The 26,775-nt window shown below is 43.3% G+C and overlaps 2 protein-coding genes across 2 annotated transcripts in view; both read left to right on the top strand.

Moving 5' to 3' along the window:
* MYO7A (myosin VIIA) overlaps positions 1-901 on the top strand; it is a 57,813-nt gene extending 56,912 nt beyond the window's left edge. The window contains exon 47 of the mRNA XM_080913079.1: positions 367-901. Coding sequence (XP_080769205.1) covers positions 367-456 — 90 coding nt within the window. The 3' untranslated portion in view covers positions 457-901. The remainder of the gene's footprint in view (positions 1-366) is intronic.
* Positions 902-17,190: 16,289 nt separating this feature from the next.
* On the top strand, positions 17,191-18,131 carry LOC308417329 (dimethyladenosine transferase-like; the record flags this gene model as incomplete). Its single annotated transcript, XM_080912566.1, is given in 2 exon segments — positions 17,191-17,968; positions 17,971-18,131. Coding segments are annotated over 2 exon segments (939 nt in total).
* Between the last annotated feature and the right edge of the window lie 8,644 nt (positions 18,132-26,775).

The raw sequence follows: 26,775 nt of genomic DNA on the forward strand, positions 1-26,775 counted from the left end.
AAAATCATTCAGCTGCTGTTTTAGTTCCTGGCCATTGTGACAGTGGATGTGGGCCTTCCGCCCAAGTGTAACAGAAGAGCCATTAGCAATGAGACCTTCTACATGAGCCCAAACTTCCAAGGTGCAACAACTTAACTGGTAGGTTTTGCAGTCAGTCCTGCAGCAAGGCATTGAGGCTTAGAGACACCACAAACCTGGGGCTCAAGATGGCAAGATGAACCCAGACACTCAAATGTGTAGATGGGAACAGACTTGCTTCGTTTCTCTATTGTGCCCACTGCAGTATGTTCTGGGAGCCATGTCTGTGTGTGAGGGGCTTGCACGTTCCACTGTGGGCTCTGCTTACTTTCCCACTCCTGGTTTCAGGGATACAAAATGGATGATCTTCTGACTTCCTATATCAGCCAGATGCTCACAGCCATGAGCCAACAGAGGAACTCCAGGAGCGGGCGGTGAACAGTAGAGGAGATGCCGACTCAGGCCTTGGCCATCTAGGCCGGGAGGCTGGACTGACCACAGCTGCGGGGCATCTGACCTGCCTGCCACGAGGTCTGGACTTTTCTGCATCCGGCTATGGCATCTGGGTTTGCTGTCACCTTGCTTTGTGTGGCCTTCCTGGTGTCAGAGCCTGCGTCCTTGCTCACCTCTCCTGATTCAGCCCCATCAAGCAACCTCCTCTGACTTTCTGTATACAGATGGGACAGAGGAGTAAGGACAGTTCAGCTCTCTCCATACTTGGAACCACCAAACTACTTGTGCATTGAACTGATACTTTGTGACACTCTGAAACCCAAGGGACTGGACTCAGGGTCCTCAGCACTGGTCCTGCCATAAGCACCACCACGGAGGACTCTCTGGAGGACTCCATCCGTATCATCATCCAGGAAGCCCCCTCGACTACCTCCCGAGTCTGGACAAAGTCTCCTGATTCTAACTGGATCACTTCTGTATGTGACAGTTATGTGCTGTGTCCCCGCTAAACTCTCCCTGACCAACTGAGGGCATAAAGCATGTGTCTTATCCTCTGGTCTCATGGTGGTCTTTGCTGGGGGAGACAATGTGGGATTGGGGTTCAGACCTTTGGGGAGTGGCCTGTGAAGTTACATCCAATAATGACGATACTTCCTTGGATGAAATGCTAACTAACATCCAGTGAAGGTGCTTTGCGACCAGAATGGGACAGTGAAGTCTGGGAGTGACTGGGTAGATCTAGGGCAGGGGCTTCAGACGGGACAGTGACTGGAGTGAGCGGCTATGGGTGCGACACTTGAAAATCGCTTTGAGGTCCCATATTAAGCACCCAGGCTGCTGCTTCTGTATGCCTAACCACCGGGGGCGCTGTCCCTGACCACTGCACTGCATTACAAGGGAACCCAAGCCAAGCAGCCTTGTTCTGTAGAACAAATGCCTCAGCTGCTTAGAGGGAGGGAAATGCCCTGTCCCATAACGTTCACACGGCTTCATAGTCAGGCCCATGGAGAAGCTCATGCTATAGTTTTCTCTATAGCTTCATGCTGAGGGGAAGGCTGGAGTCCAGGGGGAGTATGAATGGATTGTTGGGAGCCATTTTTGCCTACTAGGCAGGGTCAAAACAGGTCAGGGTTCGCTGGCCTGGCAGGATGTTCTGTGGGCAGACAGATTTCCTGGCCTGCTAACACATGGGACGCTAAGAGGAGACACTTTGAGGGCCAAGGCAAGGGGCTGAACGTTCTATTAACTTTGGTGGAAGGATCAGGGAAGCCTCCAGATGGAAACAGATAGCCTATGTATGTCAGCCACTGTTTCTGCCAGCTTGTGATTTTGCTTCCCATGGAGATGTGGGGTATAAAAATGCTATTGGGAAATAAACTCAGGGCTGCAGTGTGCACTGGATTATTCCTGAATCTATCTCTGTGTCTTCTTTCTACCTTTCCAATTGTTATTCCTCACTCCCCACTCAGAGGTCTGTTTGACTCATGCAGGTGGGCTCAGCGCAATGGATGAAGGAAACATCGTAGAACTCAATTCACTATTGCTAACACTGGGCTCACAAACAGAGGGGGCCAAATGATTGTTCTGAGTTCTATTTTCCTGGTAAGGCCAAAGGCTATTCACTGAACAGAATGAGATGATGAATTGTAAACCTCAGGCATTAGGGAGCAGCCCCACTGCACACAGACCAGAAAAACGAGGGTGGGGTGGGAGCTGCCCCGGCTCATGTCTATGCCACCTCTCCTTCCCTGAGGAAGGGAAAATGTCACCATCCCACAGTCTTCATCAGCCTAGGTGACCACAGAAGGGCAAACAACACACTGGCTTCTGGAGAGGTTGCCTTTATTACAAGCTGACATGACTAGACACTCCTTTAGCAGGAAGTCCCGCAGAAGCATAAGATGAGACCGCCCTGCAAACCCAGAGAGCAAGCAGCCCCAGGTCCATGCCTGGGCACCACTGCTTTCCCTGGCCTGTCTTCTGAGGTGCATTCCTTACAGGGGCTGGGCCAGAGTGCTGCTCCTGAAAGCTTGGTGGCCTCTGTGTGAGCCTTCTTGACCACATCCTACCGTCACCCCTAAATGGGAATTTGGAGGTTTGATGTTCTCTATAGGAACACTGGTTATTCGATAGTATAATATTCCCTTATAGGTCACTGGTGGTGTGACACTAATGTCTCTCTTGGGGAGATAATGGTGGTTTGATATTCTTCTTGGCAAGTCCTAACGGAACAGTGCTCTCTGGAGGGAATCGGTGGTTTGAGAGCCTCCTCTTTCAGGACTGCTGTGGAATGGAGAGTTTGGATATCTTGGAAGACTGGGATCTGGCCAGAGTTTCCCTATGGATTTTCTGTTGTAGGCTCCTTTTTCTGAGATTCTGTGGGAGAGAGAAAAGATAAACACAGATTTCTCAACTGTCACTCTCCAGATGTTTGTTTACTCTATGGCGGAATGTTGGAACTGATGGCAACCATTCGAAATGTTCAGTCCCTGCCCAAGCCTGTGCAAACCTTACAGACAACCTTCCCATTCATACAGACCCACAAAAGAGGGAAGTGCTCAGTAGGCAGTGACTGACATTGGCAGGAGGGTTACATGCCAGGCCAGCCCAGGCTTCAGGGTGAGTTTCTGTTTCCACCTACCCCTCAGAAAAGAACATGGTCCCCCACCAGAATGGTAGTTTCTTGGAGGAACCTTGACTTTCTTGCTGTCATGTTCCCAATACCCAGAAAAATGTCATATACTAGCAGCCTAACACATTCTACTACCTTGTTGGTGGGGGAGCTAGGGAATTCAGATCCACCTTTATGCAGAAAATTAATTTTAAAAGTGGGCAAAGTACAAAGGAAAAATCTTATTACAGTTATCTGAGCGTTAACAATGTAGTGAGGAATTATGGGACCCAAATAAAGAATGTGATAACTCAAGGAGGGAAGTTTATCCCAACTGTATGCTTCCAGCAAAACACTCATTTTAGATACTAAAAGCATAAATAGAAGTAAATACTTTTAAAAGATAAGTCATATCAACACTAAGGAAAAGTCAGGGTTTCTATTAATATTATATCAAATATATGTAAGAACAATACTATTACCCCAAATAATAAAAGCTATTATTGACTTAATTAATGTTCATAGTATACTCTATCCAATTACATAATGCATTATTTTCATATATACATGGGGAAATCTATAAAGGTAGGTTATATTATAGACATAAAAATAGTCACAGTAAATACAAAAGGACTAATAATCATTCCAATTATATTCTCTAGAAATAGGAATTTAAAGTAGAAATTAGTAGCATTATTTCTGGAGAAGTTGGAGCTACGGGTCTAGCTCAGAAAGAGAATGCAGGCATAGCAAAAAAAAAAAAAAAAAAAAAAAATCTGAGCTCCAACTCCAGCTCCACTAAGAATTCCCCCAAAGACATCTGGGAAATCTTCTAATATTTGGAACAAAGGAATTCAGTTTTTTGATCATCAAAATGGCATATATAGGGTATGCAGTGGCATTTCAATATATGTATGTAGCATGTAATGATCAGATCACAGCAGCTACCATGACTATTACCTTAGGTGTAATTTTTTTGCATATATTTTATTTATTATTTGACAATTTCTTTCATGTATCTTAATCATATTCAAACCAAATTCCCTCTATGACCCTCTCTAATACTTGTTTCTCTCTTGATGTCCTCTTCCTATTTAGAAAAAGATGACCCATTGAGTCCAGTTGGTCTTGCCTGCATGTGCAGGGGTGTGGGGCCTTCTCTAGAGCCTAGGCACCCTCTCTGAAATCACACCTCTGTGCCCAGCAGCCACCAATTGTCACTACCTCCTCAGCTCTGAGGGGAGCTGCCGACTTCCTTCTTGTGTACGGTGGCATGTGTACTGACTGCCTGGATCTTGTGTAGGTCTTGTGCAAGGTCACAGCTACTGGGGGCCAGCAGACATCTTTTTACAGTGCTCCCCATCCCCCGACCCTTTCAGTCTTCCCACCCCTCTTCACTGATGCTTCTGAGTCTGGGGGGGGGGCAAATAAATGTCTCATTCAGGGGCCATCATAAACAGTCAGTCATTCTCAGCACTTTGACCAGTTTTGTGTCTCTGCATTAACTGACCCCCTTTGTAAAATGGAGCGTATATACATGGGAATATTAGAGTAATAATGGTAGTATGTACTTTCTTTGAGCCACAGGTTTTTGACCAAGTTTATAGTTCCGGTTGTTTATTTCCTCCTGTGGAGGATGCCTCCAATGCAACCACAGAGCAGTTGGTTACACCAATACAAATTTATGCTAATCAGGAATATTGGTGCATTGAATTTCTGGTGGTGGTGTAGCTGTGTCTAGCTTTGGATGCAAACTAATGCTGTCCTCTCAGAATGAGTCTGGAAGGGCTCCCTCCCTTCCAATTTACTGGAATAGTCTGTGAAGAAGTTGCCTTACTTCTTTGGAAGTTTGGTGAAATTCAGAAGTAAAGCCATTCAGACTCTGACTTTTCTTTGTTTATATATGAAATGGTTGGTTAATCTCTGCTCTCAGCTTTGACCTTGGAAACACACCTCTGGCTGTGTTTATCAAGGGTTTTCTAAATTAGGTTAATCAAGGCAGGAAGACCTACCTACCCTACATGTGGGCGGTATCATGCCTTGGGCTGGAGGCCAGATGGCAAAACCAGGAGAAAGCTAGCTCAACACTGGGATTCAGCACTATTCCCTAACTGGGAATGCAATGTGACCAGCTGCCTCAAACCCCAGTCGCCACACCGTCCGTCCCTCCACTGAAGGTTTTTGTTTCGTCAGGTACTTAGTCACAGCAGCTAGAGAGTTAATACAAGAGACTTACATGTCCAATTCAACTTCAATATTCGTTGTTGCTTTAGGTTTTCCCTGTCCTTATGGTTTATTAGTGGCTCCTACGTTTAGAAGTCAGCTTCTGCTCAGCTCCCGGTTTGTTACACATGATTGTTCTTTACTGCCCAGTGTTCCCTTTTGTTCTGTGGCGCTCTTGTGGTGCTTAACAATGTTCATTGCTAAACATAAAACTGGGTTCTTTTATCTTTGCAAGATGCTAATTTGAGCTCACTGACTATTTTAGTCTCAGTTCCGTTCTGCTCTTTGCAATTTCCTGTCTTCTGCTGACTTTAGGTTTGCTTCGTTATAGTTTTTCTGATGTCTTGAGTTTCAGCTACTAGGTGTTTATTTGACTCTGTCTCTTTAACTGTGGCTATTGTTTTCTCCAAAATTCCATCAGAGCTGGTCCTGCTACATTCATGGGTTTGTTTCCACTTTTGTCTCCATTTTCAAAGTTTCCTCTCTTGGTTTCTTCAGTAACTCATTGACTCAGTAACACGTTGTTTCGTGCTCGTGATTTGTATCTGTGCTACATCTAAAAATTAAAAGTGTGTGGCACTGCTGCCTGGCTGAGGTTTGTGCTTTATTTTGTGATGGTTATTATCCTTTTGTTTCTGTTAGTATTTCTTGTCTTCTGTAAGGCTGGTGTAGTAATGATGAATACCTTCAGGCTGTAGCTGTCTTAGAAGTCTACTTTTCCCCATCACTTCTGAAGCACAGCTTTGTTGCCCGTACTCTTCTTACTTGACAGCCCCCTTGGGTTTTTGAACATATCCTATCGTGGTGGTGATTTGAAAGAAATTTGCCCCCATAGGTTAATTGGAGTGCTATCCAAGGAAGGTATGGCCTTGTTGGAGGAAGTGCATCTCAGTTCACTTCCTGCTGTCTGCTAGTCAGGTTCTAAAGCTCTCAGTTCCTTCTCCTCCATGTCTGTCTGTACAACGTCATGTCTTCTGCCATGACAATAATGGATGGAGCCTCTGAGACTGTAAGTTAGTCCCAATCAAATGTTCCTTTTATAAGAGCTGCTATGGTCAAGGTGTCTTCACAGCAATAGAAACCCTAAGAGACCAATTTTCTCCCAGCCTTTAATGTTTCTGTTGAGAAGTCTGTTGTTAACCTTCTAAGATACTAATGATTTTAGAGGGTGTTTTGTTTTGTCTTGTTCCTTTGGCAGTTTGACTATAATACAAATCAGAGAGGTTTGTTTTGGTCAAATTTATTAAGGCGTCCTTTGAATTCCTTGGGCCTTGTGGACAGTTTGCCCATAATTCCAGGAATCGTTTTACTGAAGAGATTTTTTAAATTTATTTCTTTAAAAGTGTTTTAGCTTTGATTTTAAGCATATGACTACCTGAACGTATGTATTCATGCATGCCTGGTGCCAGCTGAGGCCAGAGGAAGACACTGAATTCCCTGAACTGGGGTTATAGATGGTCATGAGCCACAAAGATTCTTTGCATGAGTAGCAAATGCTACTGTTGGGTCATCTCTCTAGTCCAAAGAAAAGGATTTTTCTGTGCCTTCTCTTAGCTTCTTTTTTGAAACACTTAAAACACGTACTTGCTTATAAAATGCTGTCTCATAAATCCATAAAGTGTTCTCAATTTCAAAACTATTTTAGGACTTTAGTCTCAGAAATTCTTTCTTCTATCTGATCAATTGAAGTTCTTTACCTCGTCTTAATTTTATTTCTTGAGTTCTTTAGATCCATTATTTCTTACAGGTTCTTTTTTATGATGCAGCTCCCTGATGACTCTCTCATGTTATAACATGTCTTCTTGTAGTTTCTTATCTCGCTAAGTATCTAAATTTCTTTTAGCTTACTTTCTGAATTCTTTTCGAATAACCTGTTTATTTTCTTTTCCACTGGGGTCTGTTGCTAGAGTGTTATTCTGCTCCTCTTGAGAAATTACAGTACTTATTTTTATAATTCGTCGTATATTCCTATAAAAAGAAAATATGATGGGCCAATAGTTGCCTTTATCAACCCTAGACAAGTGGCTTTTCTTCTTTGAGACAGCCATGTTTTTGTTATATAGCACTGGCCGACACAGGACTTGCTGTATAGACCAGATTATTCCAACACTTGCTGCAGTTCTCCTGCTCCTGCCTCCTGAATACTGGGTTTACAGTGTGTGCTACCAAATCTGCCTATAATTGTGGCATCTGTCGAAAATGGCCTTTGTTGATTAGTCTACTGTGGATACTTTGGCTCAGTGCCTGAGTCTCTTCCTTGGCTGTAATCCACATTAGCAAAGACACGGGACATCTCAGCTTGGGATGAAGACATTAGACTGTAGAGCTAGCTTAGATGCAGTTTCTTAGGCAGGACATCAGTATCCAAGGCTCCACGAGCTGACCTCACGGCTCTCCTGAACATGCTAACCTGAACAGGCAACAGAAGGCTAAATTGAGAACAGGAGAATCCGCTGCTCCTCAAAGAAGAAGGTCTACTTGGTTATCTTGTGGGGACTCTGGAGGACAGAGCCTGTCAGGCCTGGGTTATCTCATTGCCTTCAGTCAGCAAGAGGTGCCTTGTAGGGACTCCTCTGAGCTGTCCAAATGCCCCCTGTGGCTGCAGAGTTGAGTTTGCAGAGCTGCAGCATAACTGTTGGATGTTTCATGAATCTGGAGGGGCAAGATCTCAAGGTGGCCCTGTGCAACAAGTGGGTAGGAAGGATGGTGTAGTCCGTCCTCTTCCTCTGGGATATAGAGTGTGATAACCCTATAGTTCCCCAAAGTAGGCACAAGGCCTGAAAAGTAGGACTAAATACTTCAGCTGTCTGAAGTGTGACTAAGAACTTGTATGGGCCACCTTATTACATTAGTCAACTCTGACAGCCTCAGTTCAACTCCCAGAACACATACGATGGAAGAAGAGAGCCAGCCTCCGTGGGTTGTCTCCTGGCTGCCATGTGCATGCCGTGGGGCACGCACACTCACACCCAGCAAACACACGCACACGGTAAATAGGTTCAAATGTAATATATTCTTAATGTTTTATTAAAGTCAAGGGAATTAGAAAAGATGTTGAGATGGTTGGGAATGAATCCACAGCCATCTCTTTCTTCCAAAGGCTATACAAGAATATCACTGGTGAGGGGCTTACACAAAGGAGCAGCTTACCTTTCGTAGTTTCAGGGATTAAACTGGCAGAATCAGGGATCACCTCTGGCTTCAGGTGAGAGACATCTGTAGTTTCTGTTATGTTTGTTAGGTTCTCCAAATGAAGCAAATCTGTATATTCATGGGGGCAGGGAAACAGAAAGGCAAAAAAGTATGAGGGCATTACATTCAGCTTCTTTTATAAGAGCATCAAACTCTCCCATGAGGGCGGAGTGTTCGAGTTCAATCTCTTACTCCAAATACTCACTTCTGAACACAACCACACTGGGTGTTAGGTTCCCAATGTCAAATGTGGGGATTTTAGAGGGATGCTCACAATCAAACTATAGTACACCATCATGTGACCATGGTGTCCGTGGAAGCAGAATTTAAGAAGACTGTAGGAAAAGAGGAGCCAATCAAACCTAAGTCAGGAGAAAGGAAATACTGGCGACCAGACAGGGACCAAAACCCAAAGTAAAGTCTGAAGGGCGAGCAAACTGGTTTCACTCCATTTAGGCTGATAAGCAATAAAAACAAAGGGGCATAACATACCAGTATTTCAGAGGGGAAATTGGAATGGACAGGACAGATGTTTAAAAAAGAGTAAGAACTGAGCACAGTGGCAAATGACTCTAATTCCAGCACTCAGGAGGCAGATGCAGGAAGATTGTGAGTTTGAGTCCATCTTGGGCTACACAGCAAGGCCCTGTGCAAAAATTAAACAAAATTAAATAATAAAAGAACTCAGAATATGTAAATTTGAAAGGGGGAGACTAAAACACACTATGCTAATAGATCTGAGTAGATTTTAAAAACTTCCTTAAAAGATATAAATTACTCAAGAAATAAACCCATTACTTTACTATAAAAAAAAAAACCCAACAAATACAGATAGCATCACAGATGAGAAGAATATATTCTAAACAATAGACATTGCTAAGATATTAAAACAAAGAAATTACAATAAAAGTACAAAACAATATTGCTCATGAAAATAAGACACAAACCCCTAGAGAAATACATATACATCGAGTGCAGTGTACTCCAAGGTCACGTCAACACTGGTAAATGTGTTAAAAACACACACACACACACACACACACAATCAGTCAGTAGCTGCAGAAGAAGTGCTAGAAAGTGCAAAGCACATTCCTAAATGCTTTCAACACACTAGTCCCAGAAAGGAGTTTTGTTACAAGCCTATAAGGGGTATTTATGGGGAAAATCCAAATAATATCATGCAAAATGCTTTTCTATTGGCATAGACATGCCCTCACCACTCACAGGTTACTTGTAATTCTAGCCAACAAGAATGAGGACATCATAAGTTTTACAGGCAAATGGATGGAGCTAGAAAATATCATCCCGAGTGAGGTAACTCAGACTCAAAAGGACATGCATAGTATATACTCACTAATAAGTGATAATTAGCCATAAAGTATCGAATACCCAGGATATAATCCACAGAACTCAAGAAGGTTAACAAGCAGAAGGGCTCAGAGGTAGGGAGGGATCTGGATGGGAGATGGGAGGGCGAGGGGAAGAGGGGAACATGGTCAGGTATGGGGGAGAGGAGACAGGAAAGAAGCCCAGTAGAGTGAATGGAAATATGCAACCTTGGGGTGTGGGAGGTAGGAGGACCCTCTAGAATGTACCAGAGACCTGGGAGGTGAGAGACTCTCAGGAGTCAAAGGGAGGGACCTTAGATGAAATGCCCAACAGTGGGGAGGGAACTGTAGAGTCCACTTCCATAGAAAGACAGGGATCATATAAGGGATGGAGTGGCCATCCCACAGTCAAACACTCTGACCCAGAACTGTTCCTGTCCGAAAGAACTGCAGGGACAAAAATGGAGAAGCGACTGAGGGAAAGACTGTATGGTAGCTGGCCCAACTTGAAATCCATCTCAACAGCTCCAAGGCCTGACACTATTACTGATGTTATGGTGTGCTTGCAGACAGGAGCCTAGCATGGCTGCCCTCTGAGAATCCCAACAAGCAGCTGACTGAGACAGAAGCAGATACTTACAGCTAATCATTAGATGGAAGTTGGGGACCCTTGTGGTTGAATTAGAGAGAGTCTGGAAGAAGCTAAGGAGGAGGGTGATCCCATAGGAAAATCAGCAGTGTCAACTAACCTGGACCCCTGAGATCTCAGACACTCAGCCACCAACCAGGCAGCTGGTCCAAGACCCCCTGACAGATATATAGCAGAGGACTGCCTAGTCTGGCCTCAGCGGGAGAAGATGTACTGAACCCCTGAGAGACTTGAGGCCCCAGGGAGTGGGGACATCTTCTTGGAGACAGGGGGAGGAGGAATAAGATGAGGAACTGTGGGAAGGTGGATGGGGAGAGGACAACCACTGGATCGTAAAAAAACTAGAAGTTATAAAAATACAGAATATGAAAAAATTAGAAAAATAAACTCAGTAGAACTAATGAAGAACTTTAAGATTTCAGAATATGAAGGTGATACATGAAAATCAGTGGCATCCTAGATACTAAAAAATTGATTGGAAATTAGTTTTAAAAAACCATCTTCAGTGGCTTAAATTGTAGTATTTAGAGAGAAATCGGAGAGTTATGAAAAGTATACAAATCACAAAAAAATTTCAGAAAGTCTAAGTAAATTAAAAGATACATGTTCAGCCTTCAATATCGTCATGTTCCATAGCTGCAGTTTCAACTATATACACTACATTAGATAGATACACCGAGTGCCTGTACTGAGCATGCAGACTTCTGTCCTGAGTAAGCAACGCAGCATGACGCCTTTTGTCCGATCTACAGCCTGCCCACACTGTGTGACATTACAAGCAGTGCAGAGATTATTTAGAGAATGTGATCGGATGTGAGGAACTATTTGCAGACACTAAGATATTCTACACGAGATGGGAGCACCCATGGATTTGGATAATTTTCAATCCTCACAAATAACATGGTATGCCTGCACTACATTTTTGCACTGTGAAAATAAACATTATTAAAATATCAAGTTTCTCTCCTGAACAGAACACCAATGGCTTGTGCTCTAAGATCAAGGATTGAGAAATGGGACTTAATGAGACTGCAGAGTTTCTGTAAGGCTAAGGACACTGTCAAGAAAACAAAATGGCAGCCAACAGATGGGAAAAGATCTTTACCAATCCCACATCTGATAGAGGTCTTTTATCCAATACATTCAAAGAACTCCAGAAGTTAGACTTCTGAGAATCATACAATCCTATTTAAAAAATGGGGTACAGAGCTAAACAAGAAAATTCTCAATTGAGGAATATCAAATGGCTGAGAAGCATCTAAGGAAGTGTCCGACATCCTTAGTCATCAGGGAAATGCAAATCAAAACAACCCTGAGATTCCACCTCACACCAGTCAGAATGGCTAAGATCAAAAACTCAGATGACAACAGATGCTGGTGAAGATGTGGAAAAAGAGGAACACTCCTCCACTGTTGGTGGGGTTGTAAGCTGGTACAACCACTCTGGAAATCAGTCTGGCGGTTCCTCAGAAAATTGGACATAGTCCTACCTAAAGACCCAGTTATTCCACTTCTGAGCATATACTCCAAAGATGCTCCAACATACAATAAGGGCACATGCTCCACCATGTTCATAGCAGCCCTATTTATAATAGCCAAAAGCTGGAAAGACCCCAGATGTCCTTCAGTAGATGAATGGATACAGAAATTGTAGTATATTTACACAATGGAGTACTACTCAGCTACTAGAAACAATGACTTTATGAAATTCCTAGGAAAATGGATGTATCTAGAGAATATCATCCTGAGTGAGGTAACCCAGTCACAAAAGAACAGACATAATATGCAGTCACTGATAATTGGATACCAGCCCCAGAAAGCTTTGAATACCCAAGAAACAACTCACAGATCATATGAAGCTCAAAAAAAGAAAGACCAAAAAGTGGAAGCCTCAGTCCTTCTTAGAAAAAAAAAAAAGCAACAACAAGTGTATAGTACCTGCTCAGAGTGGGGTACATATAAACCTTAAATCATTAATAACTCAAAAGCTAAGAAGATAACCTTGTGGCAACTTTTGGTATTTAAAAATAATTATGTCTAATCTATACACACCAAGAAAACTTTGACTATTTCTATGTTACATTTGTTTTACATGTACTTTATACTTATGGTAACTAGTAAGATTTCAATGCACACTATCAAACCGTTAAAAAAATCAAGTACTGACAAAAATATATTCATATAGTTTTATGCCAAAATGTTCTTAAAAATCTGTACATCTCTCTCTCTCTCTTTTTAAAGATCAATTTATTTTATTTATATGAGTACACTGTAGCTGTCTTCAGACACACCAGAAGAGGGCATCAGATCCCATTACAGATGGTTGTGAGCCACCATGTGGTTGCTGGGATTTGAACTCAGGACCTCTAGAAGAACAGTCAGTGCTCTGCTCTTAACCACTGAGCCATCTCTCCAGCCCCATGTATCTCTTTTTTAAAAAATAAAGTTGTAAGAAAAAAATATATATTGAAATATCAAAAAAGTACCAGGTTTCCCTAAGTTTCAAACATTTTGACACAATACACATATTTTGACAGATACAAACTACAGAATGCCTTTAAAAGACATTTATTATTATTGTGTGTGTATATGCATCAGCATCAGCATCAGCATCAGCATCAGCATCAGCATCAGCATCAGCATCAGCATAAAAGGTGATGGACCAACAAGAAGGCCAAGTGTGTAAAGCTGCTGCCTCCAACCCTGACAACTTAAATTCAATCGGCGAGACTCACATGGTGGAAATAAAAAACGAATTCCTGCAAGTTCTCTGACCATTTTTAGATGTGCATAAGTCTGGAAACCATAAACATTGTATACGAACACTGATTGCAGTTTTGTTTCTAGTCCCAAATTGGAAACGACTCAGACATCTGTTAACGTGTGACCAGATACAACTAAAGTGCGATTCCTGCCGCCATAATAAAATACCCACTACCGATGCTGCATAAGAAAGAAAAAGACGATTCACCCATCTGCTACCAGCTTCTTCTTCCTTAAAGGCTTCACTGTCTCCTAACTCTGCCACCGTGAGAATCAATATGATAACTTCTCGGGAACAAACTACATTCAAACCACAGCTCAGAACAGGAAAGAAGAAACTTCTGACCCAGACAACATGGAGAATCTGGAATTACTAGATGATATGTGGTTGGTTCTATTTGTGTATGTTTCTGAAAGCGTAAGCTATCTGATGAAGCAGGTCCGTGTTGGGCATGGTTGTGATGGGAAGGCAAGAAGAAGCAGTTACGAAGAAATGGACAGAGACTGTTCTTCATCTTGGGGGGCACAGTGTCTCAGTGTATCTCAGGCGGATGCTGAATTCATTGTGCAGCAGAAGATGGCCTTAGACGCTGGGCCTCAAGCCACTTTGTTCCATGTTTTGCAGTTACACATACGTCCACTTCACCTGTTCTGTTTCTTGAGATAGGGTCGTGCTATGTAGTCCTGCTTAGCCTCAAACTTGTAGCAATTCTCCTGCCTCAACTTTCTTGTGTCTGACACCTGTAATTCCACCATTGAAAAGCTTTTCTGGTTGTGGTAGAGGTTTTACAAGTACACACCTAGCTCAAAACTCATTACTGAGTCTCAGATAGTTACAGTTTACTACATGCCAATTATTCAGCAGGAATGTGTGGAGTTTGCTTAAATATTTATTAAAGCTGGATATGGTATCTATCCTTATAATCAGAGCATTCAGGAAGCTGAGGCAGGGCAGTTGTGAGTTTGCCCACTAGCTTGGGCTACATAGAAAATTCAAGGCCAGCCAGTGGAACCATTTCCAAAACTTCCTTTTAGTCTCATCTATATGCAAGGCACTGCTCTGGATGCTGAGACACACAAGGAAACAACAGAACGCATCTCTTCTGTTGTAGAGCTTATATCCCCATAGGAGGAAAAAAAGACTAGCAGTGTGGGGTGGTGAGATGGCCCTGCAGGTAAAACAGCTTGCCACCAAGCCTGCTGCATTAAGTTGGATACCCAGACCCCTTGTGTCTCAGTTGGGTTTCTGTTGTTATGACAAAATACCATGACCAACTTATAAAAGGAAGTGTTTAATTGAGCTCACAGTTTCAGAGGGTTAGAGTCCATGATAGTAGAGCAAAGGCAGGAACAGCTGAGAAATCACATCTCAAACTGCAAGTAGGAGGCAGAGAGGCATACTGGGACTGGCTCAAGTTTTTCTGAAACCTCAGTTCTACTCTAATGCCCCTCAACAAGGTAACACTGCCTAATCCTTCCTAAACAGTTCCACCAACTGAAGACCAGTTATTCAGGCATGTGAGCAAATGAATCTCTGTACAGAATTCCCATTCAAACCAACACACCATGTATAGGTGGAGGGAGAGAAGTGACTCCAGGAAATTCTCACCTGACTTCTACCTACAGGCCACAGTATACACCCTCATCACATGCACATGCACGCACACACACATGCACATGCATGCACATGTATACACACTCACTAATAAAAATTAAAATTAAAAAATGGGGGCTTAGAGGTTGAGATCACTGACTGCTCTTCTAGAGGTCCTGAGTTCAATTCCCACAACCACATGGTAAGCTCACAACCATCTGCAATGGGATTTCCTGGTGTGTCTGAAGATAGCAACCATGTATTCAAATACATTAAATCAATCAAACATTAAATCTTTTTTTAAAAAGACCAGTAGCGAAATGTGAGGGTCAGATAAGTACTACGGGAAAATGGTTGATCAGTAACTTTAAATAAGGCCAACAGAATGGAGCTTTCTCAGATGTTATCTGAGTCAAAAATAGCACTTTAAAGGAACTGGTGGGGTGAACTGTTTTTGGACATCCACGGCAGATGAAGTCAGCCTGCGGACAGCGAGTGAAGACACACTGGGGAAGGGGGTCCTGTAGATCCTGGGGGAGAGTGAGATGGGTGTGTCTGGGAGCTGCGAAGAAACAGCTGGATTTAACTGGATCAAGCATGGCTGCTATGCTGAATGTAACATTGATGTGAGGAGGGAAGTGGGGGCTGGACGGGGCGGAAGTGGAAAGAAAGGTATAAGCGCATTGTGAAGACGTGCATGGGAGGATGGTACCTGGTCCACAGAGGCGGCAAGCGAGGTGAGAAACAGCTGGAAACAGGTACAGTTAGAGGTACCAGCGGCAGAGTTCACCAATGGACTGGGTGTAGAGCATACAAAGGAGAGGAATCGGGGGTTTGGGGCTCAAGTAAAAAAATAAAGTAAAATAAAATAGAATTGCCGTTGTCAGGAAAGATGTAAATAAAGAAGGTTCTGGAACAGAAGAGAGGAACTATTTGAGTTTCCTATCAGGCATCTAAATGGAAGCACTTAAGGATCTGAAACTAGAGATTAGGTATTTTAAAAATAACACTAAGACCAAGGGAATAAAACCAAGAGATGACACTGAATTACTTGTGAAACATTTGTGTGTATCCACGCATGGACAGGGGCCAGAGGTCCACTCCAATGTTATCCCTTGGGAATGGCCTTCTTCAGTGCCGGAAGTTGAACTTAGGACCTCACATAGTAGGCAAGTGCTCTACCACTGGGCTATGTTCCTAGCTGTCTTCTACCTCAGTTTTTGAGTCTCTCGTGAGGACCTGGTGTCCTCTGTAAGCCCCAGGGATTCTCCTGTCTCCATGTCCCTAGTGCTACAGGTTACACATGTAGCCTGACGCTTGTTCAGTAACCACTTCCCCAACTGAGCCATCTCCCCATCCCTCCAGGTCATTTCCAATCACGATCTTAGACTCTTTTTCTTTTTAGGCAAGCAGAAATATCAACTTATTTAGTAGCTGAAATTTCCTTCATGGTATCATCTGATGCTGAGTAGTAAAGCATATTCTAATAAGCACACCAAACAAAGAGTATATGACCTAAGATTGTTACTAGGTCCGAGTCCAGTTTGAAGGCAATAGTAGCTCATTTAAAAATATATTAAGAACTATGGGGCTGGAGAGAAGGCTCATTATTGGTTCAGAGTACTGGCTACTCTTCCTGAGGACCTACGTTCGATTCCCAGCATGCACATCATGGCTCACAAGCATCTGTAACTCCAGTTCTAGGAGATCTAATGCCTTTTGGCTTCCATGGGCAACTTCTAACACAATATGGATGAACTTGAAGGTACTGTGCTGAGTGAAACAAGCCAGTCTCAGAAGGAAAATAGTACAGTATCTAGTACACTCAAAATACTTAAAAGTAATAAGATTCATTAGAGATAGAAATAATGGCAATTGCCAGGAACCAAGAAAAGGTGGGGACATAAAAAGTGTACAAATTCTAGGTGTCTGATTCATTTGTTATATATTTACACAATATGGCATAATCACCACACTTAAGACAATTAACATATAGGAGCTAGGAATTGTTACACAAACCTCTAATCCAGGCATTTGGGAGGTAGAGGCTGAGGGATCAGAAGTTTAAGGGTAGCCTCAGCTACATAGCAAATTTGAGGTGATCCTGGGCTACATGAGACCCGGTTTCAAGGAAAAAACATGTACATTGTGACTCTGGTTGTGTGTGTGATGAGAATCCTAAAACATACTCTTCTCCAAGTTGCAAGTCTACAGTATTGTGAACTAGAGGCACCCTGCCGTCTACTCCAATTTCAGTGTAACTTTGTCCCATTAATACCTGCTGCCCAGGACGACAGCTGACAGCGACTTCCACGAGGTGCACACAGCTTTTGCTTGATCTAGGGACTCCTCTGAGAAGATGCCGAAAGTTAAGTCTGCAGCGAGTGGCCGCCGGCGGGATCGTCAGGAGCAGCGCCGGGAGCTGAAGCGAGCTGGAGGACTCATGTTCAACACAGGGATCGGACAACACATTTTGAAAAATCCTCTAATTGTTAGCAGCATCATCGATAAGGCCGCTTTAAGACCTACTGATGTGGTGCTGGAAGTTGGGCCTGGGACTGGCAACATGACTGTCAAGCTGTTAGAAAAGGCCAAAAAGGTAGTTGCCTGTGAACTTGATCCAAGGCTGGTAGCTGAACTGCACAAAAGAGTTCAGGGCACGCCTCTGGCTAGCAAACTCCAGGTCCTGGTGGGAGATGTATTAAAATCAGATTTGCCATTCTTTGATGCTTGTGTGGCAAACTTGCCTTATCAGATCTCCTCCCCCTTTGTCTTCAAGTTGCTGCTCCACCGGCCATTTTTCAGATGTGCTATACTTATGTTTCAAAGAGAGTTTGCTCTTCGTTTGGTTGCAAAGCCTGGAGATAAATTATACTGTAGACTCTCCATTAATACACAGCTTTTAGCATGGGTGGACCATCTAATGAAGGTGGGGAAGAATAACTTCAGACCACCTCCTAAGGTGGAGTCCAGTGTGGTGAGGATAAAACCTAAGAACCCACCACCACCCATCAATTTTCAGGAATGGGACGGCTTAGTAAGGATCACTTTTGTTCGGAAAAACAAGACACTGTCTGCTGCGTTCAAATCAAGTGCAGTCCAACGGCTATTGGAAAAAAACTACAGAATTCACTGCTCGGGAAGAATACTGTAATACCAGAAGATTTCAGTATAGCAGATAAAATACAGCAAATCCTAACCAGCACAGGTTTTAGTGACAAGCGGGCCCGTTTCATGGACATAGATGACTTTATCAGGTTGCTACACGGATTTAATGCAGAAGGGATCCACTTCTCCTAGCCATTTCAGAATTATTTTTTCAAGACCAAGAAAAAATGAAATTACACAATCCTAATATTTGAGAATGCCACTGCCTTTTTTTCTTACAGGACATCATTTACTTTTAAAATTATTTAATAGTATTTTTATACCATTTATTATCCTGTATGTGAAAGGTGGTTTTTTGCTTCTAGTGTTTTAAATGTACTACAAAGGGCAGGGTTCAATATAATGGTCTTCAAGTTTGAAAGCCGCAGACACACATCCATACACTTAAGCTTTCTGACAGTTTATTGTATGAAGATGTTCCTTTTATTCAGTTTTAGACTGTGAGGCTCACTGAGGCCTACAACTCACTCAACTAGTCAAAAAGCCCCCACACTCCTCCTCATTCAAGGTACTTAATGTGACTTCACACACCTTCATTCTATATCGCTCCTCCCATGTTACTGCTTGCCTGTTGTATCAAACAACACAATTCTAGGAGCTAGCGTCTGCTGCAATGACAGTACAGGCATGTTCTGCGTGTTCTAACTCAGGTTCAATCATGCATTTTCTTAAGGGAAACAAGATCTACAATTTTCAGATTTAGAAAAATTCTGGAGGGTTTTGCCAATCAACTAAGTTTCATTAATTTATGATTTATTTCCTTTCTTGAATGAGAGGGTCTTTTTGAGGTTGACTTTAATCTCAGAATCTATAGTCTCAGCCCCTTAAATAAACTCTGGGATTGTTCTTATGTACTGCAATGTTAAGTTTTCCAGTTTCAGTTTTCAGCTTTTTAAAAGAACAGACAACAGCTACAGGCTCCTGGTTATTCCTGACTTCTGGATAATTAAAACTTTACTACCTGGTATTTCTTTTTAAGCTATTTAAAAATTGTCAAAATATAAATGCTGTTTATATATTTTAATAAATTAGCTGTTTTATTTATATAAGGAAACTAAACTAGCTTTGTTGGCTATTTGGCTCTTTATACCTAAAACTTAAAAATTAGTGTAGAAAAAAAATGCTAAGCAAACTTAAGAATATAAATTGTTTGCCTACAGTTTTTCCAAAATCCAGCTTCAAAGTCATAGCAAACACTGTTATGACATAAGTTATGGATAGTTAGCAGCCTTTAAGTTTGAGAAATTTCTAAAGAATAATCCAGAACAACTTTTGTCACATTAATAGTAACGTCTTTGTGTTCACTGTCAAAGAATAATTTATAAGAGTCAGTTTGTACCATCTCTACCTTAGGGAAACAATTCTGCTTGACTAGGCTTTCTCAGCTTGTTTTCTTCTAACTAAACCTCCCAAGATGTTTATTGATATATACTCTGACGACAGATCAGGACAAAGCCAATAAAGCTATATATATATATATATATAGACCTTCAAAGATAATACCTTCCCAATGCCTACCAATAACATTAAAGCTAAACTGTTAGGCAAAAAAAAAAAAAAAAAAAAAAAACCTGCTGCCCACCTCCAGACACCTAGCAATCACCCACTGCTGACTTTTACATTTTCCAGGCGAACTTGGGTCACATTGTTCTAGGTCTGGTGTATCTCACTTAGTGTACCATCCTAGCTTGTCCAGGCTAGTTTTCTTTAGCATTGAGTGATCTTCCATTGTGTACATGATTTTTATGAATTCATCCATAGACAGGTATTTGGGTTACTCTGTGTCTTTGCTGGTGAGGAGTACTACACTGAACGGGGGAATATAGACCCTCTCTGTGCCGGTTTCACTTTCTTTGAACATCCAGTCAGCGGCTGGATTGCTGAAGCAAATGGCAGTTCTAGTTTTCTGAGGAGCTTCCAAACTTCTTTCTGCAGTAGCTGTATTATTTACATTTTAACCACAGTGCCCAGGGTTTCCCTTTTCTACCAGTTTGTCTTCTTGTTATCTTTCTTCTTTCTAGGGTAGCCATTATCTCGGTTTACTTTCCTGTTGCTGTGATGTTGTTGATGCTGTTCTGCTGTTGCCTGACAGTTCCAGGTTACAATGCACCGTTTTGAGAAGTCAGTAGGAACTTGAAGTAGCTAGCCACGTCACCTCATAGCCAAGAGCAAACAGTGAATTAATACACGCACACTAGTGTTCAGTTTGTGGTTCCCACTCTTATATTGTCAGGATCCCTCTGCCCAGGGAACGGTACTGCTTCGAGTGGATGGGTCTTCCATCTCAACAATGCAATCAAAGTGATCCCATAGGCCAACCTAATCTAGACAATTCCAAATAGAGCCTCCTTGTCCAAGTGAATCTCGATGTATCACGTTGACCATGCATAATGATCAGCACAGCCACTCTAACATGTGAGGCGGTGTCACCTGAAGGCTTCATTGCATTTCTCCAGTGATGGGCCACCTTTGCCCACCTCGGCCAGTCAGCAGTATGTCTTCTTTTGAGAAATGTCTGTCTGGGTATTTTGTCCATGTAAATCTTGCTACCGAGTTGAGTTCCTTAAAGACTGTGGACATTAACCTCTTGCTGGCAGTGTGACAAACAGCAGCTGCTCCCAAGTGCACAGGTTGTCTACATGGTCCTTTCCTATGCTGTGCAAAGGCTGTAGTTTGACACAGAAATACGTATCTATTCTTGGCTTTGTTACTTGTGTTCTTGACGTCATTGTTAAAAAGCCAGTGCTCAGAGAGAGCTCAAAAAGAGGCTTCCCTTGTGTGCTCTTCCACCTGTCCTGTGGTCTCAGTCTGTTTATTTGTTTACAGCCCACTCAGAAGATAGTGCAGTTAAAAAGCTCTGGCTATGAACTGTGATCATATGTGAATGCACTTAATGTCCAGTCCTGTCCCTAAAGATGGTTAAAATAATGAACTTTGCTATGTGTATTTTATATAACTTCTATTTATTTATTTGAGGCAGGAACTCAGTAAGTACTCTAGGAGGTCTTCCAATTCACAAACCCCCTGCCTCAGAGTCTGGAGTACTGGTTGTCAGTTATGTGTCACCAGTCTAGTCATTTATCACAGTCTTTTAAGCAGTGAGTAAATGTAAGGGTTGGAGAAGTGGTTCAGGTGATAAAGTGCTTGCTTTGGCAGACATGCAGACCTGACTTCTATTCCAGAGTGTGCTAAAGACAAAACCAAACAAAACTTGGTGTGTTGAACCAATGCTGGCTTCGTGGCTAAGATCGCTCCAGAGAACTGGAGTTCAGTTCCCAGCATGCATAGCGGGCAGCCTCTTAACTCTAGCTCTGAGGAATCGCTGCTGCCACGAGCACTCACATGCACATACCCCTTACACACACACACACACACACACACACACACACACACACAAATAAAAATAATATCACTTGAAAAAAGGAAAGGAAAGGAAGGAATAAAGCCAGGTGTAGTAGGTGGTGGCTCATGCTTCTCTAGACCTGGGGAGGGACTCTTGGGTTTGCTGCCCAGTTAGTCTAGCTAGTCTGTGCTGAAGCTCCTAACCACTGAGAGACAAGGAAGACAGCCTCTGAGGAACGATGGCCAATGTTACCTTTTGTCCTCTACAAACACACACGTGCACACGCAAATGCGTTCCCCCCTCCCTCACACACACAAAGTAAATACAATATTTAAGACTGTTGTTATAGCCAGGAATGGCAATGTAGCCCTATAACCCCAGACCCCCAGCAAGTTGAGGCAGGAGAATTTCGAATGTGGCCAATCTTGGCAACTTAACAAAACCCCTTCTTACGATTAAAACAAATAGATGAGCAAGCTGTCTTTCACAACAGAATGTTATCACTTTGTCCCATCCTCCCCCGTGTGCCCTGAGGACTCAGACACGTGGTGAGTGCTCTGCCACTACCTGATAGCCCTAGATCCCAGATTTCTTCTGATTCCAAAATACCTTTCTTTCCTGGATCCCAAGAGCTATTACTGTCTAATTTATTTAGTTCTTCATGTTCCACCTTGAACCTTGAAGACTTAAATATCTGTACTTACTAATATTTATATTTATTTTGATTCTTGTGATATTTTGATTCTTTGACTCTTCTCTGAGGGAAATGTCGACACATATTTTTAGTGACATACTCTAGAGCTTATGCATAGGTTTGATTAATGGGGTTATTTTTATTTTTATTTTTACTCATTGTCCTTCCTGGATCCTGGACCTGCCTTGAGCTTCTCTCTATGCTGACAGGGATCCAGTTCTGACTCTCATTCAAGGCCACTGCTTTTGCCTACCAGGAGTCTGGTGAGACTCAGGCATTAGGGAGCACCTCATTGCACACAGACCAGAAAAACGAGGGTGGGGTGGGAGCTGCCCCGGCTCATGTCTATGCCACCTCTCCTTCCCTGAGGAAGGGAAAATGTCACCATCCCACAGTCTTCATCAGCCTAGGTGACCACAGAAGGGCAAACAACACACTGGCTTCTGGAGAGGTTGCCTTTATTACAAGCTGACATGACTAGACACTCCTTTAGCAGGAAGTCCCGCAGAAGCATAAGATGAGACTGCCCTGCAAACCCAGAGAGCAAGCAGCCCCAGGTCCATGCCTGGGCACCACTGCTTTCCCTGGCCTGTCTTCTGAGGTGCATTCCTTACAGGGGCTGGGCCAGAGTGCTGCTCCTGAAAGCTTGGTGGCCTCCGTGTGAGCCTTCTTGACCACACTCCAACATCACCATACTCAGGGAAGAGAAAAGGAAGTGGGCTCGGCTATTTCTTCTTTAAAGGCATCGAGATATTGGAAGTGGTGGAATCTAAGGTTCCAGAGCTTTCTTCAGAAGAGTCCAACATGGGAGTCTTTTGGTGGATTTTGGCTTGGGGGTCCTCTATGAAGGGTCCTGCTGATCCATCCTCCTGCAAGGTGGGCTGTAGGATTTGTAAGGAAGCCTTGCTGGTGGATATTTGGGTGTGTTGAAAGCCCTGAGTTAGTGGTTTAACTGTGTTCTTGAATAGCACTGGTTTCTTCTTGGGAGCTTGGACAAACTGAGAAGTCAGTGAGCGTTTCTTTCCTCTCCTGGTTGAGCTTCCATAGTGAACTGCCGGAGCCCATGGGCTTCTCCCTACTTGGGCATGAGGCTGCTCAGGTAAGTGTGGAGCTCTTTGAATATTAGGGTTTTCACGGGGAAGGTTTATTCTCTCAATATCTGTAGGACAGAAAAGACACAAATACGGATTCCTCAAATGTCACTTCTCTCCAGTCCCTGCCAGTCATGTCTGACATCCAAGTCAGCTGTCAGCATTATCTTCTCAACTTTTCAGGTTCTTTCCTGTAAACCCTCTTCTCTCTCTAGACTGTACACATTTTATTATGATCACAGAGCTCACATCATTTGGTGCTGAGACTCGGATTGAGAAAATCTGCAGATTTGCATCCGAACGCTCACTAGCCTAAACTTCAGAGAACTGGTAAGCCCCCTACTGGTCAAGGTAAGCGTCCTACTGGTCAGGGTAAGAGTCCACATGTTCCCAGGGAAGAGTTCTTGAGCTTGGAGCTACTCTTGGGGGTGGATGTTTTCGCTGACCCTCATTCTGGGACTTTCCTCTTGGGTGAGATTTTCCTCACTCCTTTTGAGATAGCTTCTTTCTTGCTGCTGAAAATGCCCGTGAACTGCTCTCTGGCTCAGGAGCACCAGCTCTGAGTATAGCCCCAGTACTACTAGGGAAATTAATAATCCCTATTCTCACCTACGAGTCTGTCTTCGCTGCCTGTCCCTATTTATTGGGATGTTTTGGTCTAATTTACAGTAAACAGAAAGCATTATCTCTACTCGGTCACTAAGCTGGCAATCCCTAGCTGGTGATCCCTAGTGTAGACTCCCCTCCTTCCCTCACTGCTGCGGCACCACTATAGCCCCTGCCTGGTTCACTGCAGTGGGAAAAGTGGGTCTGGCCCCTTCATGTCTTTCATTCATTCTTTCTTTCTTACTTACTTTTTCTTTTCTTTCTTTCTTTCTTTTTTTTTTTTTTTTTTTTGGTGACACTTCTCAGATACTATAGAAAGGACTGGCCCCTGGCTGTCTGTAGCTCAGGGTGAGCCCTTGCCTAAGATACCGAAGATGACAAGTGCTACTGTCAGCAAGAAGATCTTTTTTTTTTTTTTTTTTTTTAATGAGTACACTATAGCTGTCTTCAGACACACCAGAAGAGGGCATCTGATCCCATTACAGATGGTTGTGAGCCACCATGTGGTTGCTGGGAATTGAACTTAGGACCTGTGGAAGAGCAGTCAGTGCTCTTAACTGCTGAGCCATCTCTCCAGCCCCTAATTTTTCTTTTTTAATTAAACCAAAACAGGGGAATGCTAGGATTCTAGACAAACCGCATACCACAGTTACCTGGCAACAGCCAGGTATGCTCTGCCCCATAGTTGCCTAGCACAATAAAAGGGGCTGCTGCCCCTCCTCACTCTCTTGCTTTTGCTCTTGTTTCTCTTGCCCTTGTCCCCTTTGTCCCTTCTCTCCTCATCCCCTTCCCCCCTCTCCATGTGCTCATGGCCAACCTTTTCTCTTTTTTTTTCTCTTCTCCTTTCTCTCTGCCTCTACTACCCCCTTAACTCCCCTCCCCATGCCCTGAATAAACTCTATTCTATACTGTACCGACTGTGACTGGTCCCTCGGGGGTAAGGGATGCCCATCATGGGCCCTCCAGAGACACTGTCTTCCCCCACACCTCACCACGCCTCCATAGAACACATCCCTCCACTCTCTTTATCTTTTCCGTAACAGGTAAAGTTTACAGATCTATTGAAAGTCTCTAGCTTGCCATGGAAGGTCTCAGGAAGAAAGGACCAGCCTTTGCTCAGAACTCATGTCTCATAACCTGTGCTTATAAATCGGCTTAAATAAGAAATAAATGCACTCTCAATTAGAGTCACAGACCTGTTTGTTTGCTTAAGAGAATGTCTCACTTTGTAGTCCAGGCTGGCTTCAAGCCCATTATGTAGCCCAGGGTGGCCTTGAACTTGTGGTGGTCCTTGTACCTCATCTCTCAAGTACAGGGATTACCGGTGTGAACCACCATGCTGGCTATAAAGGAAGCTTTTTAAGTACAGAGCTTGTCTTAAGGTGACTTGTCAATGTGTATGTCACAAAATATGGATCAGATAAGTAAATCTTATTTTACTGGTAGGAGAACATAGGCAGTAAAGGCATAATAATGGAGCAAGGGAATGGCGACCAAGTCTATCAAAGAGAAATGATAGACTTGCTTCATCTGTAAAACACGAAAATGTTGGATTCTGTAAACCCCACCCCACAGATGCCTGACACTATAAAGGGAACTGCTTGCCCCCTCTTCTCTCTCTTGCTCTCTTGTTCCCCCCCCCACACCTTGCCCCTTCTCTCCCCTTCCCTTCCCCCCCCCATGTGTTCATGGCCCGCCTCTACTTCTCTACTCCTTTCTTCTCTCTCTCTGCCTCTACTACCCTCTTAACTCCCCCCCCCCCCATGGCCTGAATAAACTATTCTGTACTATACCATTGTGTGGCTGGTCCCTCAGAAGGAAGGGATTCCTAACTTGGGCCCCTCAGAGGCATCCCACTTGCCCCAGGCCTTGCCGCACCTCCATGGACCACACTCTCTTCATCTTTTAACAACATTGGTGCTGAAACCCAAGACATCATCTTTTCTCTTTTATATACACATCAAAAAACATGTCCAAACTATCAAGAAGTCTACACCTGTGGTTAGGAGCATCAACACCCAGAGGTTGAGTCTGCAGAGCAGGAAACTCAGGGCTAGGATGGGATTTCTTCCTACACATACTCAATCTGGAAAGAGCAGCAGCCCACGTGGGTTTTGCTTTCCAGCTTCTGAGATATTTACATTCGTGCATTTCATAAAATGCTAATAACATTGAACTTTTAAAGTGAACTTCATCCCTAGTTTATAAGTGAAGGCATAAGAGTGACCTCCCCTGTCACCCGCCTCTCCAACACTCTAAACGCCACCATCTGTGGCTCTTTGTGTATTCACGCTAGCCACAGCATCTCTGCTTACCTTTAAATCTAACAAATAACTCTAGTGCTACCAGAGTAAGGCAGAAGGCAAAGACAAAACCTCCAGGATCACCTCTCGAAATCTATCCCTCAACTCCTCACTTACAAAGGACCCCACCTGCTCCTTTGTAGAGATTTTATGCCTCCAAACGTCTTGTACTGAAAACTCAAGTCACATTTCTTATCTGTCCCCACCCCCACACACACCCAACCCCGCTTATCTCTGCCCCAAGGGTCCCCAGATCCTCTTCACTGCCCGAAAAAAGCTCTCAAACACTCCCTACCCTATTCCTCTCCTACACAGGAAGGCTCTTCAGCTACTAGTGTAGTGGAATTTTCCCCTAATAAAAAGGGATAACAAGAGTCTTTATCTGTACAAAGAAGCCAATCACTGGGAAAGGAGGCGGGACTTCCGGGCCGGGGAGAGGAAGAGGAACACAGAAGAAAAAAACTTGCTTTTGGACTGTGGGTGCAAGGCAGACAATGTAAGCCTGAGGCTGTTAGGTGGGTGGCAGATCCACCAGGATCTGTCACCATAAGATTTCTAACTTAGAATAATTGGGGAAATTAGAATGCTAGGTTGTGCATGCAGCGACTGTGTTATCTGTGACTTTAAACTAATATTGTGTGGTGTTTTTCTTCACTCAGCGATTAACTGGGTTCCAGAGAAAGGTAACTGCTGAGGCAGGGTGTGGGTGTGCAAGAAGTGCGCCCCAGCCAGCCGAGGG

The sequence above is a fragment of the Micromys minutus genome (assembly GCF_963924665.1).
Source record: "Micromys minutus genome assembly, chromosome: 2".
Classification (NCBI taxonomy): Eukaryota; Metazoa; Chordata; class Mammalia; order Rodentia; family Muridae; genus Micromys; species Micromys minutus.